We start from the raw sequence: 21,430 nt of genomic DNA, 5'->3' as shown, positions 1-21,430 counted from the left end.
GGGTAAATGCCATGGGAACTTCTGCTTCCCATATTTCCTAATAAATGAGCAGAGACACATTTGAGATGAAAAGGCCACAAAGGCTTAAGAGGGATAAAATGATTTTTTTTTTAAAATAGACTACATGAGCTGAACTGGAGAACTTGCTGCCTTATGACATTACTAGAGGAAATACAGCTGCCAGAAGTTCATACACTTTTGAACAACTCTATTATAGGAACTATGAAAGTGTCTATGATGTTATGTTACTAAGAACAAATGTGTTTTGCTCTACAAGATATCGATTTTCAGAGTTCTGGAAAATGTGGCACTGAGAAAAACAGGACTTTTATTCCACTAAAAAACTGATTTCACAATTGCATCTTTTGTAGTCAGTTTCTGATTCTTTGGATATAGCTGCCCGAGAAATATTGGTAATATTGACCTCAACCTGTTCCTCCTTCCTGGGCAGGAACAATGCTGCATATCAGTTTTGAGGGAACTACTACCTTCTCCTAATTTAGCATTTCTTACTCTTCATTTTCTTGAGTCACCACAGAAAATATGGCAAAATAAATGAAACTGTAATAGCTGGCTGTGGGCTCTGCAGTATCCTCCCAGCCACATTATCATGACATTCATGTCTCACAACTATCACAAATATTGATGTGGGACATACCCACACGTTTATGCCTTTCAGCATGGAACAGACACTGGCTGTGAGTAATTTCAAGCCGAACAGTTCAGGTTTCACAGAATTATTCTGAAGATGCTAACCTGTTCCTTTCCTTGTGATGAAGCAGTACCTCCTGGGCCCATAAACATCTACTCATATCCTGCAGTCATGTATCCCCTGAACTGATCCTGTCCTGGAAATGCATATCCTGATTCTTTTCCCAAACAACCATATTCTTGCTAACTGAAAACAAAGGAAGAAAATATGGAAGATGACTCAATTGGATGCACATCAGGATACACAAGCAGTATCTGCACTTCTGGGCTCTGGCATTGCCTACTACATAATTTCATCTGTGCTAGTCTTTTCTAAATCAGCTGCTTAACAAATTAGTGGTGAATAACTAGCAAGAAATTCAGGAGACCGTAATAGTCTTTTATCTGAGAAAATAGAGAAGACTAAAAAATATGGATTTTTCTGAGTGGCAATTTAAATGACCAAATCAGTCTTCTTTTTCTTAGCTGTCTATTCATCTGCTGAGGAGTCACAAAGCTCAGATGTAATAACATGCTGGGTTAACACATTTGTTGTCCCCTTGTTTCATTCTGTTTCCAACCAGCACCCTCTAATTCACATAGAACTTTTTAGCAAACTCTAATTTCATTAGTGTCTAAAACATTTCCAGTCATTTTTGCAAGGCTCACTCTCCCTGAGAAATGACCTCTGGAGGACAACCCATTGGTGGACATCTCCTTATAAAGGATTCCCCAAATTGTCCAGTGGGAAGAGAATGTCATTTGAAATTAATTGCAAAATAAACTCCTATGGATCTGAGAGGCTTCCAGAGAGCACATGGTTGATACAACCCCACAGCAACTTTGGTTTACTTGAAACTTCTCTGCTCCACAGCTCATGTTCTCACAAGAATTACTAGTGTGCAGGATTTACCACCTTCTGTGACACTGGACCTAAACAACTCTGCCAAGGTCATTGCCCTTGGAATCAAAAATATTGAAGGAGAGACAGTGCTTTCTCCCTTCTGTTCCTTGTTCCTTTCTATGCCACCACCTTCCTGTCTCTGATGCCAAAGCAACACATTGTAGTGTGGTCCAGCATAGCATTTTTTTCCTGTATTTCGGGTTGTGGGTTTTTTTGTAGTCCACAAGACAGCCTAATGAAGGGAGGCCCACATGAAAGGAAACCTAAAAGACTAAAATAATGAGTCTGGCTCAGAAGGACAAGAAACAATTTTACACATCACAGCCAGCTTGCTAGCCTTTGTGCAATGGTCTAAGCTGTGATATATGATTTATTCATTTGTTTTTCTACTCATTTGCATTTCACATTACGAGACATTTTTTAAAAAACTGACAGAGCACTAATTTATTTCATAACAGATTTGCAGAAGGCTTAATAAGCTCTTATTTTGTGCAGAAATCCAAACACTGTGTCATTAAACAATGCTGCTTGTTGAAGGGAAAATGCTTCAAACTCAGCCTTAAGAGAGACACGCACAACTTAAAAAACTCCATCTTGAACCCAGTTCTCCTCTTTATCCTGCACTGAACTGCAGGCAGACTCACGCTAGCTGAAGAGCATTTTTAGCAGGCTTTGAAGGCCTGGAAATGCTCTGCATGTTTGGTGTTTTACACGCAGCATCTGCGAGCGCCGGAGTCAGCGAGTCCCGGGCAGGCTCAGTGTCAGACCGCCCTCTCACGGCAAGCGCCAGGGCAGGAGCGGTGCCCGGCCCAGGGTATGAGAAAGATGTCAGAGATGGTCTCTTACACCAAACACACGGAGGCATCAGCACATGCAACTGGGACCATCCAGTTTTAAGCTGGAAGCAGTTTTATGCTCTGGCTTCTCTGCCAAAATGACAATAGCATCGCTTCCTCATCGTCAGCGCACTGTGCTGGAGTTTTGCTGCCTTTTGTCCTTGCACTCAGTAGCATTTGGCACTGGGACTGGATCATCTATCCCTCCTTCTGTACTCTGGGTCTTGTCAATTCTGGCCTCATTGAAGTGCTGAGATGAATATCTCAATAGCCTTGTATCTATTATGGTTTGAAGCAGCCCTCTAGGGCACTGCAACCAAGTAGTGCAGAGCATTTTCTTACCTCTTCTCACCTACCCTTTATCTCTTCCATTCCCACCTTATCCCAGTCTGTCTGTCTGTCTATCTATCTATCTATCTATCTGGGAGGACTAATACAGAATTAATTCTTTTAGTCTCAAAGTAAGAGAAAAAAGCACTGCTGGGCCACTATAAAAGAGATTGCAATTCAGAGCAGAATCTGCATCATCAGCTGGGTGTTAAAGAATATCATGACTCTCTCTCTTTTTTTCTCTCTGAAAAAAAACTACACAAATTCAATCACTTCTTCTCCATATTGGGATTTAAGCCCAAGAACATTGAACACATATCAGCATTGCTTTGAAACAATAACAGATGGGTATGTCACTGTTGTTTTGTTGCTTGTTGTATAGAAAACCATATTACACAGGGGATAAAATGTCACATAGAGGATAAAGCACATCACACAGAGGACAGGACAATAGCTGCATCTGCAACTTCAAGAGATGAATAGAAATACATCTAATTTTTCATAAGGACACCAAGGAGTCAGTTCTTTTGGGACAAAAGTTAGTACAGAACTAGGCTCAGGATACCATAATCAATGCCTGAGTGAGGTAGGAATTATTATAATCATCTTCTCATACTATTATTTAACATACAATACCTATTCAGAAATGTTGCCCCATGCTTGAGTTGTTTGCCTTTTTGAAGGTTGACACTTACAAAGAAGCTGAACTGACAACACCTATAGCCCATAAATGAAGGCATCTCCTTATGAACCCCACCACAAAGTCAGAGAATATACTCCAAGGGAAATCCATGTATTTCTATTTGTTGCTGCAAAGCAGGATGGGCTGGCAACTATACAGCCAGAACTCCAAAAGATTTCCATCCCTGCTGCGTGTGGATGAGCATGGAAAAAAACCCCAGGGTCGACAGCACTTAGAAATATGATGATTTGGGTATTAATTTTATAATAACAAAGATTTCTTTTGCACTGCCATTGCAATACTTCTTTGCTGGATGAACGTTTGGCTTGTGAGTGTACCCAGAGAGATGCTCTGGTAGCAGCTGAAATAAGTGAAGGAAGGAGGGAAGGTGGCTTACCTTGCGTTGTCCCGTCCAGTCCCATGAGACATTTCATTGCCCTGATGATTTGCTCTGCTACGGGGGGACACATGGATGTGGCGTACACAGCACTGTGAGAATGAGTTCGTAAAAAGTCCACAAGGTCCTTACACAAGCAAAACAAAGCATGAATGAGCTTTGAGCTGGCCAAACAGCAGAATCTCCCTCTTAACTACTGCAGGAGTGGGAATGTGCAAAAGGAAGAGGACGTTTCACCAGCTACTGGATTACATTCTTGGCTGCCACTGTTAATACATGGCCTGAAGAAACATCAGGCAGGTGTTTTACCATAAAAGTGGGGAAATTACAGCCAAAACAAAAGTCTGGAATAGAATGATGTTTACTTCTGTGCTAAGACTTATTATAAAAGAGCCAAAATAATTTCAAGACCAAAGAACAGCTGCACTTAAAATAATGCTGCTCAGTTCTCCTCTGGTGATGGAACAAAGGCTATATGACATCAGTATAGGTCCTCTGCCACATGACCTTACCCAGGAAAAGCAACCTTACTAGGATCTATCTTTGTCTATTAGCATACAAATTTTCAATCAAAACTTTCAGTCAGTGTGGCAGTCATGCCAGAGTCAGTATAATTGTTTAAACATTTCCTGAGAACACAGTAACTGAGAACACAACCTGTCCTCTTAGAAAAACCACTGATATACTGTTGGCATGTCTAAAACATCAGAAACTCTCCTGAATCCAAGCATGCAGTAGGAATTCAGATCTTACTAAGATCATCACTGTTATAACAACTTATATCTCCTAGTGCAAAATATCACAGTTCCAGTTACCACATTAAAAGCTGAGTGCATGTTAGCGAGAAAGGGATGAGGCCTACTTGAAAATTGACTCTGATAAAAAAAATATCATAAGAAAAAAAAATCCAGTGAGAGTAACACAAATCACTAACAAAATACTGTGTAAGTTTATGCAGTAACTCCAGTGCTGAGGATGAAGATTTACCTAACCTTACACAGGTTGTGCATGGCCATATTGCAATTGTATTCCTAAGGGTTTGGTTAAAAGCTAAGAAGGCTTCTGGGCTCCAGCTGATGCAGAATTAACAGCCCCACTGTGAGTTTTTGGCTGCAGAAAGGAACGTAAGTGGGTGAATGGGTGAGCAGCCTTCCAAGACTGAGAAGCCTGAGGCAAAGCTTCGTGATACACAGGCGTGAAAAGAGTGACCTGTTTTCACTTGAAAAAACTTCCAAGGATTAGAGGATAAATTACATGGGATTACATTTCACAGGTCTAATCTCTCTACACTTTCTAGCTACATTACCCACATTGTCTTTGGTAAGAAATAAATGCACAGATAAAAATTCAGGAAGCCAGGGAAACAAAGAAAATTGATTGTTGATATATTATGACACTTGCTTTTAAGAACTCCATGGGCAAACCCAAAAAAGACAGTAAGAAATACAGTTTATACTTCCTTATAGCCCTTTTATTCTACTGTAGGGCTGCCCTTATTAATGTTATTCTGACAACAACCATATGGGCTGTCTAAACAGGCTTCCCACTCATTCAGCAGACTGCTTAAAAAATACATTCAGCTGGGTATGAAAAGAGAAAATAATCAGCAACCATTTGATCTCTCTGTCAAGCAACAAAACCAATGACATTTCACAATGGTGCTGATTATGCTTTCTCTTCTACACCCCCTGTTAAAGCAAGCTCAGCTCTACTTTTACTTGACATCTGTTGTTGGCAAGAGATTGTTTTGTTAATGTACACGGAGCAACTGAGGACACAGAATTTACTATTGCAAAAGGCCCCAGTAACCTCTTTCTCCATTTTCCTAAAAAATGCAACTATGTCAATCCACAACTCTTTAGGAATTTTATTATCAGTGGATGAAACTGTGGTTTTAATCTCTCAATATTGCTACACACACTGCTTACAAATATGAAACAAAGTAAGAAACAAAGTAATGAGCAATCCGCATGCAAATTAATGTAGGGAAGTATATTAGCCAACCACAACATGTCCAAACATTTCCAAGACAAACAACAATCATCAGGGTGGCACAGAATAACCCAACTCAAGCAAATTACATAATATGAACATGAGACAAAAATAAGAAAGTCTGACTGTTTGATGTGCATTTGGGATCCAGGCAAAAATGATGCTGACTTTCGAACAGTGCTCATGTTAAGCAGGCTGTTCAAAAAGATACTGAAATGTATCATACATCATACAGAAGCAGTTCCCACACCCTTGATGTGAAATTGCTTATGATTTCCTTTTACCTTTTTGCCAGCTATGTATCCTCCGGCTGCGCCGAAGCTCTTTGTGAACGTTCCCATTAATACGTCAACATCATCGGGGCTCATTCCGAAGTATTCCACAACTCCTCGGCCCGTTGCTCCCACTGCACCGATGCTGTGAGCTTCGTCCAAGTAGAGGTAGGCTTTGTATTTGTTCTTCAAGGAGACTATCTCTGGCAGGCGCACGATGGACCCTTCCATGCTGCACAGGGAGAGAAGCAGGGGTGAAAAAAAACCCCTGCACTCTTCCCCATACTGGCAGAAAATACAGCCATTAACTGCCTTAATCCACCAAAGTTCCTCTGGAATCACAATTTTTACTTACAAGCCAAAAAGAACTCGCAACACACACGAAAAACTCACTTGAAGGTGAGGAGAAAACAGTTAAACAGTCTTAGAATTCAGACATTCAAAACCAGCCAAAAAGTCTTTTGAATGTTTGTAAATTGTCAATGTGTCAGAGGAGAGAAGGAAAGGTGTAAAGCAAGGTGCAGATACTTACCCTGAGCAGCACATTACATTTCATCTCTACAAAACAAATATTATAAAGAACTGCTATAATTCAGTCTGGTCCTTGCTTACTTCATTGTCAGCTACTGTGGCAATATTTGGGCATAACAGCTCTAGAGCAAATTCATCTGGTGCAGAGGAGTTGGGTCCAACATACACTGGAGATGGGCCATGTAAAACCCACAGCTGGTGCCATAAACTCTAAGCATTCCCAGTCTTCACAGAATCAGGGATTAAAACAGGCAGCTGAAATCCAGCCTTGCCAAATTTTGCTTCGATATGTACTTTTTAGGAAATGTAGCCTGCTACCTAGTAATCAAAAGGAAAAAAGTTTCCATTCCTTTTCTTTTTACTTTATTACAGCCACACAGAAAAACTAAATATTTGGAAGTGGCACAGGTTGCCCAGAGAAGCTGTGGACGCCCCATACCTGGCAGTGTTGTAGGCCAGGTTGGATGGGAGTCTGAACAACCTGGTTTAGTGGAAGATGTCCCTGTCCATGGCAGGGGGGGTTGGAACAAGATGAGCTTTCAGGCCCCTTCCAACCCAAACCCTTCCACGATTCTGTGATTAATGGTGTACTGAGATTTATAGGAATGAGAAGAGATGACAAATCTTTTGTACTGCTGGCAGTCATGCCAGTGAATGAGAAGGCACAGAGGAGGTGTCCAGCAAAATGAAAGCACAAGGAGATAAATAAGAAATGCTCTCTGATCCCATAAAGATGACATATGCAGAGTATTGCTGTGAAGACTTGTGTCTTGAAAACCTTTGTGAGATGATTGCAGCTATGCTTGGATATACTCAGATGCACTCAGTATTCATTTCATAATGAGTTAATAGTGTTCTCTTCCACTAGCTCTAGTAGGCAGGTCTTTAGAAGTTAAAAGCTTCCTATCAAACACAAAGTGTTTGATACATAACAAACCCAGCCAAACCAGGGCTCTGGGGCTAAGGCCCACAGCTAAGGTGCAACCACCTGCAAATGCAACGAGTTTCAGATGACCAGAAACATGGACTTTGGTCCCAAATAGCGAGTACAAAAGAGAAGTGCAATCAATAGTGTCTTGGGAATTTTTGGATCCTGGACCAATGGCTTTCACAGGCTGTTTTGTTGCCACTTTACTTGTACTGTGCAGCTAGAAGTTTGGCACCACAAAAGGAGCATGATGTGCTTTTAGCACGAGGGAAATTTCTGACAATTTTAGTCCTTCTTCATCCTTTGGTCTCCTGAGTAAGCTTGGAAACTGGTCGCCAGTTTTGAAGGAGACCTGCCCAAAGGCAAAACTCCATTAGTGTAACAGCATGGGGGAGTAGCCATGGACAAGGGTTGCCTGTGCTGTTCACACTGGGAGGTTCAGAGAGCCTGGCTGTGTGTGCCTGCAGGCATATTTTTGGCTCTTGGTAACTGCTGGCAAATCTTGTTCTTCTGTCTTGCCCAGCCTTAAAAGAGGCAGCTGTGGGACTGTTTGTTGGCACCACGGTCCCTTGCAGCAAAGAAGGGTGGGCTTGTACTGCAAGCTCCTGAGGACTGGGCTTTCTCACTTTTCCCAAATGACACTTGGCAGCTGGGGGAGAAGCAACTTAAACCACCACAGCTATTTTCCTAGTGAATACAAGGGCAGAGCCCACAGTCCTCACATAGCCCAGAGTCAAAGCATTAGTCAGCTAAAATGACACTGGGCCACTGGGTGTGCTTGGACATGCACCATCGTACGTGCTGGGCTTGGCTGTGTCTGGCTGGTCTGCAGGGAGGGCCAGGGAGCACCTCTGCAAACTGCAAATCCCACCCTCCACCTCCCAGCAATGCTTGGGCACACCAGCCAGGCAGAGAAGGGCAATGATGGTTTTTCCACATTTATATGGTCGTCACTAGGCTTAGCGGTTCATGGAGATTCAGGCAGGAGAGACAGCGTTTTACTTCAAAAAGAGTAAAAAATGGTAAAATAAAAATGCTGCTTATTTGTGTAATGGAAAGAAAGCTGTGCTGAATCCCAGAATACATGGAGCTGGTACATGGCTGATGCAAGATTTAACTATTTAGAAGATTTAATGTAAACTTTTCTTTCTCGTATGAGTAGGAGATTTCTCTTGGATTTCTCTTGTTTTGCTAAGTTGCTTAGCAAAACAAGGCACTTGTATTCAGTTTCAGTTTTTATCTACTGCTCTTGAAAGATGCTGGCTGACACAAATGCAATAGTTGACAGAGTCCTAATGTGGCCTTGAAGCATCCATGGAACAGATAAAATGCTGCTGGAGTTGTGCACATGTTCTGTGCTGCCATTCCAACAGGTCTCAGCCCTCCTGATGGCAGAGATGAGAACTGTTTTCCTGCCTGCTCTGGTCTTGGTCTCTCTTTGGACCCTGGGAGATGGTTACTAAGCACATAGCACAACAACCCTTTGGGTAGTTATGGAAAGTTTACTGAATCCTCCAGTAAATGTTGGTGTCAAGTGGGCTTAAACCAAAGAGCCAGAAGTGAACTGTACTGGTTCTGTTTCAATCTGACTGGGCCATTTAGCTTTATGTACAAATGTATTAATCTGTTTCCAGATCTGCTCAAGCACACAGAGCATAATAAAAAACCCCAGATGAACTAAAGCTGGCTCTGCCCAGGCCAGGCGTTCTCGTTACGTGGTATGACATCCTGTCTTGTAGCACAAATTCCTAGCTTGGTGGCAGGGATGGAAAGCTTCCAGATTGCAGCTGACTCTCATCTCCCTTGTGTGGTGGACAGGCACAAAAACTTGGGTAGTACACACTCAGTTTGAACATACTTCCAGATGTGAGGAGACAATCCCAAATTTTTAGAAAACTCCAGTTTGAAATCCAGTTGATTCAATCCCCATCAAACCACCAATGTTCTTCCTGATGCAGCTGATGAATTGCAGATCCAGGTGCTTTGAGAGATGGGAGGTGAGTGCTTGTGATGCTCACTTCACTTGGAACACTGACTCACAATTGACACGATGTTGATGGTTTTTTTCCCAGTTTATCTTGAAACTTCTTGGGAAAAGAGGTTTCTACATTCTACTATGGTACCACAGTTTCCTTTTTTTTTTTCTTTCTCTCAGGAAAATAAATTTACAAATATTCCAGCTTTTATCTACTTCATCTCTAAACATGCCCTTGAGTACCACTATCTTTTCAACATTTGAAGAGTTTATCCATTCCCCTTTCAGGCTAGTTTGTAACTGGGAAAAATCCCTCCTTTCCTGGCCTTCTACTCACAAGACATGTACATTCCACTTTAGCAGTTACTTTAGGTACTGTTTTCTTACATAAACTTTGTACATTCATACAACAATCTCTGTTTTGTAGTTTAGAGCAATAATTTTAAGGAAATCTTTCAACTCTGCCCTCAAATACAACTCCATTTCAACACTAAAATGATAGAAATGCTAACCTTTAATGCTGGTCCTTGGCCAAAAGCATTAAATGTTACCTCATTCTTTTCTGGAAGTCCAGTCACTTAATCCCAGGAAATAGAAAATAACCCTGCTAAGTTTCCTACACTATTGGCATTGAATCCCAAGGAACTTCTAATGCACATGAAAAGGCATTGGACAATATCTAACTGATCAGAGCTAATTTCTTAGCTGGAAGGGAAAATACACAAATTAAATTAAAATAAGGAAAAAAACCAAATGAAAACCAATCTGTTTCAATCAATTTCTGATGCCCCATAACTTCTGCCCTGGGCCTTGGCCTATCTGACTTCTAAGTAAATATGCATGGAAGAGAGCAGAAGCCCACCACAAACCATGTAAGAACACAGTAACTGATTAATCCTGAACTGGAAATGGTGGAAGCCAAGGAAAACATTAGCTGGAATTCAAATAGTAAAAATATGATTTAGCAAGTCTAACTTGTGCCCTGGTCACTGCCAAAACTTGTTCATGCTTTTTGGAGTCAAGATTGATGGCTAGATGGTCTCCCTCAGTTTGGAAGGCAAATGGAATATATTTGCTCCTAGGCTGGTCCAAGTTAAGAACCAGCTTTCACCAGGAGTTACATTTACTTTTTTATGATTTTCTTTTTATTTTTAAGATAATAACGCCATTAAAAAGCAAACAAACATATACTTAATACTATTTATTTGACATGTAGCTTGAGTGCTTCCCAAGTCAAGGGACCAATTCTGCCTTCAGTTATAAGCAAGCAAAATCTGTGGTTTATGGTTTCAAACACAAGCCTGATTTCCAGAAATGCTCATGTTGGCTAACAATGACCCTTTTCAAATTTTGCCAGCTGCTAAGTCTAGGCTTATGCACAGTGTAAACACTTTAAGACACTCCTAATGGAAACAGAAGGCAAATTTCTTTCCATACCATAAACTTCACCATACTAAGATTATGGTGTCCCATATAACAATATTTTTTTTAAAGAAGGAAAGCTTAGTGTTTTCTTTTACATCTCTGGAAAAAGCATTTCTGTAAAAATTTGCCAAGCCAAACTTGCAAATCAAGATATTATAACTTGGAGAATGGCTTGGACCAAGTTATTTAAATTCTATATTTACCATCCCTGAAGCATAACTTAGGTAAAAAATAAAAAACTGTATTAACTATTGTAAGAAGAATACATTAACTACACTCTAACTCCTCTTAAACCCTCTTGATGAATGTTAATTTGGCATTTGGCAAACCTTCAAGAAAACTATCATTAGCCAATATGGGGCTGGAAAATTTTAGTCTTTCAAAAACCCTGGGCCAAGAAAGGAAAGAACATACACACAAAAAGAGTAAGAGTATTTCTACTCCATCCTTCTCCAGCATTTTTCTTTTTTTTTTTTTTTTTCATATGAAATGTTCTTAGCTACCAACTGGCTGAAGCTGGCTGGGCTGGGAGCCTGTTCCTGGCAGGGACACAGCGCGGTGGCACGTGGTGGCATTTGCCCTCATGTCACAGCAGATTTGCTTTACAACCAAACCACGCTCTACAGTTTCTGATCTGCTTAGACTGTGAAAACAACCTAACTAACCAACCAACCTAGCTACTGCTAGGGATAGTTTCCAACAAGAGACTATTAGAGAGCTGAGCTTTGTTTTTCTTTTCCTTTATGCCTTTCAGAAGCATAGACACTCAGGGCATGAGTGGTCTTAACATTATTTAGCCTATATGGAGCTGAAGGAACTTTATGGCTCCTTTTAGTAGGTACTCTGAGGTTTAACATGCTTTTACTTTGCATTCCAACAGAAGATTCTTTCAACTTTGGAAAATTAAATTTTGTTTGAGAATGAACTGCAAAAGTACAGGAAAAGAAAACACTACACCAAACATAACCCTGGAAACACAGTTATAAGTTAATATAGTTAAATATTACTATATTTAGTAATATAGTTTGGGTTTGTCCCACTGCTTGGACTGATCCATGCCTCTTTGTTACCAGTCTACCTTCTTGTTCCCTAGTGGTCAATATTCAGGGTAAAGGATTTAAAAGTGAACAAAGCTCAGCAGCTGGAGCCTTTTCTGCCAACCATGTGACCAATGGGAACATTTGTCAGTAAAATGTTGGTGGTCCACTTAATTTCTGCATGATCAAAGTCCTTAAATCTGAGCTTTCTTTTAGTAGTCCCAAGTGATGTTTATTTGTAGTTTTGCTCTGTTTATTCTGGTTGAAAGGACACGTTCAGCCTGCTTTGGATCAGCTGATCTGCTGCTGACCTGTTTCACCTCTGAGTGACAGGTGTTTAGATAAGGACTGATTTGGTCTCTTTGCAGATGGAAAACATTAGGCAAAAAGAAAGCACTGACAACTATGAAGTTGTGATGACATGAGATCATAAAAGATTTCTTCCAAAAAAAAGCTAATTGGTTAAGCTGTGCCAGCATTTTGCAGTAAAATGGCATAAGTGACTGCCCATCCGGACTGGCTGCATTTCAGCAACACATGATACAATCCCTACATATAAAGTTTTAATGCCAGTTTTTATAAACCCTGTCATGTCCTGTGAATGAGTGGTTCTGGTTTCCTTCTCTCTGGAGCAGGTGTTGTTACTCCCCAAACCACCCTTGTACTGCTCCCTCATCTTCTGTACTGCATCATCTTCACCGCAGTAGCCTTGCTGAGCTCCCTGCAAACCCTCTTACTGTCCAAACCCCTGCTTCTCCAACCCTTCCTGCCTTTCCCTTCTCCAACTCCCGCCCATCAGTGGTTCCCCCTCCCTGAACTCCCTGGCTGCCTTCCCAATGGCCTTCTCCAGACTGGAGCAGCTGCCAGGATGAAGCCCAGGACGGTGAGCATGGCTGGTGTCTCTGCTCTGCTGCTCAACTCCAGTGACTGTTTCCCTTTGTGGCCGAGTGTAAGCTGCATCACACAAGTGAACCGTAGCTACCTGACTGAGGTGCTCTACAATTACATTGTATTATTGATGCTGCTATTATCAGATGGATTCTCAAAAGCACTTCTCTCATTTGAATTCCTCCAGGGAATAGGACTATGTTAAATACCACTATATAATTCTTTGAAAGGCAGTCTTTCAGTTTTCCTGTTGAAGTGTGAGTCTATTTGATCCAGCACTAGTTACTAAAAAGATGCTGATATCACTTAACCGAAGTTTAGCTTGAGATTTAAGATTTCAGCAGCTGGGCAAGAACTGGGCATGCAGAGAGCTTAATTCTGCATAGTTGTCTTTTGATCTGCCCATGTGTAACAAACAACTCTACAAAGCTCAACTTACTCACTCAGCACAACTCCCCACCAACTACAGCTCCACAAACTTTATCACATCTGCCACAACATAAACCACCTTACCTGTCTTGCTCTCAGCACATCTCTCACTCTACTGTGATTTGCTAAGTCAACATTCAGAACAATGTATAGGATCTAACTGGAGCTACAGGATACAAGGTTCAGGCTTTTGTAATGGAAATCAACATATTTATGAGATCACAGAATGTTACTATAACTTCTACTCTCATTAAGATTTCGCTCAGATACCCAGAGTCAGAGTTTTCCCCACTCAATTCATCATTCTGTCCTCAGAAATGACAGAATACTCGTCTTTCTACAACACAAACATACCTGTAAATGCCCTCCACGAGGATGATAATTTTTCTCCATGCTCTGTGGGTGCGAGGCTGTCCATATATTATTGCATCTCTCAGCAACTTCTCGAGGCTCTGCATATCTTTATTTAAAAATAAGAAAAAGGAGGAATGAAAAACATTAACAATGATCTTTCTCAAGAACTTTCAATTTTCTCTCAGGTGCTATTTTTCCTACACAGAAAAAGACAACATTAAAAAAAAAATCCTATTATCTTTATCTTAAAGATAAACTTCCTTTATTAGTAGGCAAGACCCAACAATTCCTTTCATTGGTGTGAATTTAATTTAGAGACAAGAAGAGTTATAAAAAGCTTCCAGTTATGCACCTGATCTGGGAAACTTCTAGAAATACTCAGCATGCATTTGTATTTAAAGCTAAAAGAGAATCACTTTGCTTTGCTACTGAGGCTAACTGCCAGCAGTTCTGTGTAGGGGCTGCTGATACTCATAATTTATCAAGGCTTTAACAGTGAGTTTTGGTAGCTTTCCAACCACAAGCTCATAAACAACAAGCATTTTTTCAGAAAAGGTTTTGATAAGGCTGCATGAAGCATATCAGGATGGCAGCAAGAGAAGTCTTGTCCTTCTCAAGGAGGAAAACAAGTGGAAGGTTGCTGATGAGAGAGGGAGAGACAGGTGGATACAAGCACATGGCATGGATACGTTATTTTGGTCCCTAAATCCTTGACACTGGTGGGACTTCAATACAAGGAGGTCTGGAACAAGGTTATAATCCTTAGCTGCTTCCTTAAGGGCTGATTATGGGTCATTTAAAAAAAATCTTGAAGGAAAGTCATTGAAATTTTGAAAAATATGGAAAAAGCAAGAAAAAATACCACAGAAATCAGATCAGACCAAGTGTGACTCTCAATGCACCAGCATTCTGGTGTCTCAAATGAATGGACACTCTTCAACAGGCATTATTCTGGTACTTTTCAGGAATCCAGATCAGCATTTCAAAATGTTTTCCAAGAACATCCTACAGAGTCTCATAATACCCAAGAAACACCACAGATCAGCTCAAACTGTGGGCTGAGAAAATCAATGGCATTTTTTTTCCACAATATAATCCCATTTGCTTCAGCAACACAACACAGTTGACACAACCTTCCACAATAGCACAAAGTTAATGTATGTAAAATTAATTGTTCTGAGGGAAAGAAAAAATACACCTCAGAAATAGTAATATTGACCCACAGTTTAGTTTCTGCCCAAGGGGAATGGGGCCATTTGCACATTAATTTCTCATTCTGAGTGCCCTGAGAGATGGCCAGGTTATGACCTGAACCCTTCCACATCCTGATGCCTCACCTCTTCCTAGCAACATTCAGTGATGTTGGTGGAAGGTAGAGTTCTCAGCAACAAAACTGCCACTCTGCACCTGACCTAGCAAGTCCCTTCTGTACTCTACAAAGCACAAAATAGGCATGGACAATATCAGGTGTCTCTTGTTTCAGTGGTGCAATGGCCTGCACAGCTCAGTGAGCTCTGAGATGGAAATGTGTGCTAGGAGTGATGCAATGCAGACAGCACTCTTTCCACTAGATGGCAATCAAGGAAATAAAAGTTCTTTGGTGCTTTATAAAGGAAAGTTACAACCAAGCTGAGCATTTGCAGCTGCTCACATTCTCTTTTGAGTAGATAATATTTAGAACTCCTCCTGGCTCCCCCAGGATGACAGAGAGCTCACAGTAAATTTTGGGCACTCCCTTTCTCTACCAAATTATTCTCTACTGATGTCATTGTCATCTAAATCCTTTTGGGATCTTTGAAGCCCTCTTCTGAATCACACAGGGTGTTTCAATTCAGTGTTCTCTCTATGTATCAGTCCAGATTAGCTCTTGACTTCAGAAAGGTCATTCTGCCTCTGAGCTAAAAGCATGGCTTGAAGATTCAGTTGTTTTAGCACATTCACATGAAAAGGGAAAAAAAAGGAAAGAGGAGAGGAAGTGAAATGTATATAATTCTGTTTTAAAAAATACATGACTGTGTGTAGGTCCTCTGTCCAAATTACTGTGGAACATGAGACCACAGACCGGGGAGAACCTCTCCAAGAGATGAGTTTCCTTTTTTTTTCCCCTGTTCACACATAATATAGTCCTGCTGGAATACAGGCTAAGAACATGTCTGTTATAAGGGTCAGGGCTATCTCAGTTTCTTTTTGATGTCTCATTGTGTAAAACATGGATGTGTGACCCTTTCTGAAGCTTTTAATAGTCAACAGATAATTTGTTCAGATGCAAATGAATTTTATTGATCTATTAACTCAGTGCCTCATTTAGAAAGGGGAAATAGGCAGAAAGAAAAAAAAAATACTTTAGTATTCCCCACAAAAGGCTGCTTCTGTTCTTCAAGGTGCAAACAAAGTGCTCTATGTGCTTGTGCTTAAGCTTTTCAGGAAATGGGATATACTGAATGGCAGGAAAAACAACAGTGCAACCCCGGGTGACTTTCAGATATCAAATTATTTACCCATTAAATATAGTTAGATTGAGAGACATTAGGACATTAAGATGATGAGCTGCACAAGTCCATCTTGAATAACCAGTTATAGAGAAAATAACAGTCCATCCTTGTTTGACCATCACCAGCCCAGGGCTTTCAGCAGCAATGGCCAGCAACCACTCACCAGCCCAAGAGGTGGTGTTAAGAATTTGACTTGATTAATCAGTCAAAGTGCAACCAAATGTTTCACCTTCCACCTTCTCCTTATAGCATATTGTCCAGATATGGAGGAGAGAGTTTCCTAAGAGGGGACAGTGGATCTATCAGTGGGTTGGTGGACTTGCATAATCCTTGTTTGGGATCTCTCATGGTTACCTCAAGAGTAATACCAAGAACACAAACTGCCAGTGGGCTGGAGCGAGTCTGGACCTGGGCAGGCAGCGTGTCATGCTGCCTCCAGTGCAGGTGGGACAGCAGGCCCCTGGAGGGAGCACAGCATGCTCCAGGAGACACAGCGTCTCCACCCCTCATCCTTACACTCTAATGCTGGGGATGTCATCACCATTCCTCTGCGTGGGCTGGAAACCTCCTGTGTGATGTCAGCTGAATCCTGTTTAATTAAAATAAACAGGCTGCTACTACTCTTGTCACATTCTTCTTTTTGTTTTGTGCTTGTAACTCTGATTTTCAGTTTCTCCCCTTTTGCACTCTCATGCAAGTTGGCACAAACCCTGTAGCTACACACGAATATCTTGGGAGCGGTGATCGCTGCAGCCACGGCAACAGTCTGAGACTCCCCTCCCTGCCCCTCAATAAATACTAATCTCTCTGAAAGTAAAGGGCACTGGCCCAAGAAAGCTCCCTATACACCCTTGGCAAGTCAGATGTGACTTTCTCAAAGCAGAGAGGGCAAACGCAGACACAGCGTGCAGGGAGCAGGACAGACCAGTCTCCTTGCCGTGGCGGCGTCTGCATGTGTCACAGGGAATTACACACCCAGCTGGATTAGGCTGCAGTCCACCTATCTGGGCAACAATCTCGTCTCTGATAGTGGCCAGAGGCTTCAAGGAGCACAAAACCCTACTGGCTAATGTACCTTATATCCTGCTCTGCAATAGCTGATCTTCCTTCTGAAATTCAAGGGCTACCTGCACACTTGGAAAAAAAATTAAAATTAAGGACCACTCCTGTAGTAAGTTACCACAAACTCTTTGGGTTTTGCAACCAAAGAAATCCCTTTCTAATTTTTAAATGTTTATTTATCTCTTTCATTCCCCCCTCCCCACCATTTTATTTGCTTGCTTAATTAGTTGCACTTACCCAGTTTTCTTTTTTCCTTTTCTTTCCTTCTTTTTAGCTAGTGAATATATTTACACTGAAAGGTGAAGGCCTTCTGCCACCTTGAAGTTCCTTCAGTATTAACTACAGCTCCTCCAGTTAGCTGTGCATTCTATTTAAGGTGTCCTCATGGCATTTGTTTCTAACTCCAAAGCAGTAATTTGACTGAGTAGACTGAGAAATGCCAGAGCTGGATTTACATAAATTCACAACTGTTGTCCAAGCTGGGAACTGTATTTTGTGTGTGAGCCTGGACAGCTCACACCTGTATCACACCCTCATCATCAACCACTTAATCTGTGAAAGACTAAAACAATCCTTTACTACTTTCACAACATTGAAAAGGTGCCTAAAGAGGAACTGGGAATGTATTGCCCTGATTCTCATTTCAGATGTGGATTCAAGAACTAGGTTACAGGCTGGATTTTCACCTAACCAATGTGTTTGGTTATGCTTTGCAATTCCCTGCCTTCCTCACAGGATGACTTGCTCTGACTGCTTGGTGAAATGCCTTTGAAATGAAAATAACTGGAAATATTTTTCCCCCCATGGCCTGGAAATATTTTCCCCTTGTCACGACATTCCCACAGACTGTTCATGCAATTGCAAATCTAAACCTGAAAATGGGACTGCAATTGAGTTGCTTGATGTTACATGGGAAAACGTGGTAGAATTTGGACGAATAAACAAATCCTAAGTCTTGTATGGTGCCTTCTTTTACAGGTGATAAGAACAGAGCTCACTTGGATATTGTTAGTCCATAACACCCTCATCTACTCACTGAAGGAACACCTGACACCAGACCCAGAACTGCTGTGAGAGAAAGCCCTTGATAAAATCACAGACTGATTAATGGTTAAATATTTGCTTTTGCTTTTCAGGTTTTATGGGAAGAGTCAAGGATTTTGGCTAATACTTAACCAGATAAAGGTAAGAGGTGCTGAAAAAGGGCTTTTAAATGTATGGTGATCTTAAAAGATTGCCTTAGAAATTAAAGGAAAAAAAAAAGCCAAAAACCTACAAGTGATAATTCAATCTCTCCTTGAGCCAGGAAGTAAAAATATCTGAGTTTAACCCCCATTTAGCTGAAGGACCCCCAAGCCTGTCACTTGGGGAAGGTGGGACAGACCCCCTGGAGCCCAAGGCTGGTGAGGGTAACATCATTTCTGGCAAAAAAGCTAACCAAAGCCAGGCCACTTCTGCCCCAGTGATGGGGAGATGTTTTAGCCTCCCACCTTCTCCCACTGCACACTGGCTGTTGGGCTGTGCTGCTGCCTGCATTCCAGAGCAGCAATGCAGCTCTCTCCTATCTTCCCAAACAAATCACTGCCTGGGAAATGGTGACCTGAGTGGTGTCCACACCAGGGGAGACAAAAGACAGGTGCTTTATGGTCAGGTCAGAATGATTTTAGTCTACTAAAACACTACTGCATACACTGAGGACTGCTTAGACCCTAAAATAAAATTGAAAAAAACCCCATTAAAATCCCCTAGACCTGTGATTCAGAGCAGGGGCTCCAGGGAGCTGAACTTTGCTGCTTGCACACACAAAACCACACAAATACCTGACAGAGAAAATTTCCTTAAAGGCCAAAACCTGTGTGCCAATACTGCTCTGTCCTTAGCAGGGTGAAGACTACAGACAGTGGTAATGAGAGCCCACAGAAAGGGAAGACCCTGCTCAGGAGGTTTTAGTTATGGGGCTAAGATGGAATATTCTCTTCCATTTCTCTCACACAGATGACCTGTAGGTGTGTGTGCCTGTGCATTTCTCTCAGCCCAGGCCTGTAAATTCCTGTCTGTTTACTAGGAAGGGATTGTTCACTGGCAGGCAGGATGCAGGGCACATTCCTATATCCAAATAAAAAGCAGACTTATAGGTCCACAGCACTTTTTTGTTCTATTATTCACTTTAAGGCTTGAAAACCTTCTCATACACCCATGCAATGTTTTTGTCAAAAAGAAAAGACATCTGGATGCCTTTTATTTCGCCTAGGAAAAGCATAGACATCTAAGGATTTTGTCTGTTCTAGAAAAACTATTCAGATTTTTTATGGATTGTGTAATGTCTAAGGGAGCTTCCCACTTATTGAAATAGAATTTCATTCACTTTTGTAAGAATAAGAAGTACATTGTACATAACTTAAGGTAATAGAGATTCTTTCTTGTCTTACAACTGAAATAATTCTCTATTAATAATAAAATAGTAATTATTTACTTTTGAAAGATAACAAATCAATCATCTATTACAGAATTCATGCTTAGAAATAAAGTAACAGTTTTAGAGAATTAGCCATAGTACAGCCTTTGAAAGATGAAGGTACTTCATAGCAAGTTTAAAATGGTAGATTTTACACTCTTTTTTGTTAATCTTTTCATTATAGAACAAAGTTTCATATAATTTTTCTTCTGACAAAGAGTTTTTCCATTACAGAGCAGGAAAAGGAAAGAGGAGAGAGATTTATGCACTTGTTAGAACCTGATGGTGAAATCAATGGTTATTAAAGATCTTATAGCAGCAGCTTAAAGTACAAAATTTTCTATTCATGCACAGTGCCAGTACAGCACAAGGAACCTTGCAGTCACACCAAGCAGTGTGACACAGAGGATGGCTCAATTCCCCTGTTCCTAAGCATGACAATGACAGCATGAGCACACTGACAATTTGGGCATGCCTGTATATATATGTGTGTGTGTATATATATATATATATATATATGTGTGTGTGTATATATATATATATATGTATGTCTATATGTCACATACCCACACATTAGCAAGAATGAATCTGGGAGCATAAGGAACACAGCTCTGGTCTAACAAAACAAATACCTAACTGAAAAGAACCCTCCCAAGCCAAGATGGAATTTTTGATTACTTAATTAATACAGTTTTGGCCCTTAATTTTTTTTTTTTTTCTGTACTGGCTTGTGTTACACTACTCCCTGACAGACTCAGAGGGCACAAGCTGCCTGCCTGCTCCGTTTTGGGTGAAAGAATGATTCCTACAAAGGCAGTCCTGCTGGGATATCCTTTCCACTGCTATCTCCCCCAAAACACATCCAATTTCCTCCAAAATAAAAGGCACATACATACATCTCTGCATGTGTGATTTTAGTTAGTGATGTGTAACTCATGGGAATGATGAAGGAAATATTAAGACACAACTTTCTAACCATAGAACTGACAAGCTGAGAGACTCAGACTGGGCTGAGAGAAAGCATGAGCACATGAAGCTTCTTCACATGCAGGGCTCTCTAAATGCAGCTTAGGCTCAGGACTATGAAATAGTGACAACAAAAGCTGTCACTCAGTTCCAAACAGTAAACAAAAGTAAACAAAAGTTTCCACAGTTTCATTTTGGAAATAAGTTAAGGTGATGTCTCAGCAATGGTATACAAGACTGTCTTTGGCAAATAAAATCACTAATCTAGAAACCAAGGAGTTTTTCCAAAGCAACTCTCTGCATCTTCCAGTGCTGCATTAGCACTGTTTGGGAAGCTCACTATTATTTTTAGGTTCACCCATTATTCAGAAGAGCATCAGCTTTAATTTACTTTCAGTGCAACAGAAGCTAGTTAGGTATCTGGCTGTGGGGAAGGAAATGAGATATTGAGAGATGGTTAGAGACTGAATTCCTGCAAGCATGACAGCTCCAGGTGATATCCTCACAGCTGAGAGTGATGCACTCCTCAGACTGGAATGTTTCCTGAAATGATGTGGGAAGTGACACAAGCCAGCTGGACTGCACGCAGCATAGGTGGGTGGGGAGGCTGAGAACATTTGGATTTGGGTAGTAAAGGTCAAGCTGCAAGATGTGATGTAACCTGATTGAGTGGGATAAGGCTTTGAACAATAAGGGAAAGTTGAGAAAAGACTGGTGTGGCAACCATGCCTAGCATATCTAGATTTGTGGATGTGGACCAAGTTGGGGTATGCTACAGGTTAATG

At 41.0% G+C, this 21,430-nt stretch overlaps 1 protein-coding gene across 2 annotated transcripts in view; it reads right to left on the bottom strand.

The window, feature by feature from the left end:
• Positions 1-21,430, bottom strand: part of SPTLC3 (serine palmitoyltransferase long chain base subunit 3) — a 79,623-nt gene that overhangs the window by 11,413 nt on the left and 46,780 nt on the right. For both annotated transcript variants that reach the window (XM_033513189.1, XM_033513190.1), the window contains 3 exons: positions 13,671-13,776; positions 6,116-6,335; positions 3,840-3,966 (listed from right to left, as the gene is read on the bottom strand). In XM_033513189.1, coding sequence (XP_033369080.1) covers positions 3,840-3,966; positions 6,116-6,335; positions 13,671-13,776 — 453 coding nt within the window. The remainder of the gene's footprint in view (positions 1-3,839; positions 3,967-6,115; positions 6,336-13,670; positions 13,777-21,430) is intronic.

This window comes from Parus major, chromosome 3 (genome assembly GCF_001522545.3).
Source record: "Parus major isolate Abel chromosome 3, Parus_major1.1, whole genome shotgun sequence".
In the NCBI taxonomy this organism is placed as follows: Eukaryota; Metazoa; Chordata; class Aves; order Passeriformes; family Paridae; genus Parus; species Parus major.
Note: the sequence above shows the minus strand (reverse complement) of the source record. Positions and strands in the feature narration are given on the sequence as shown.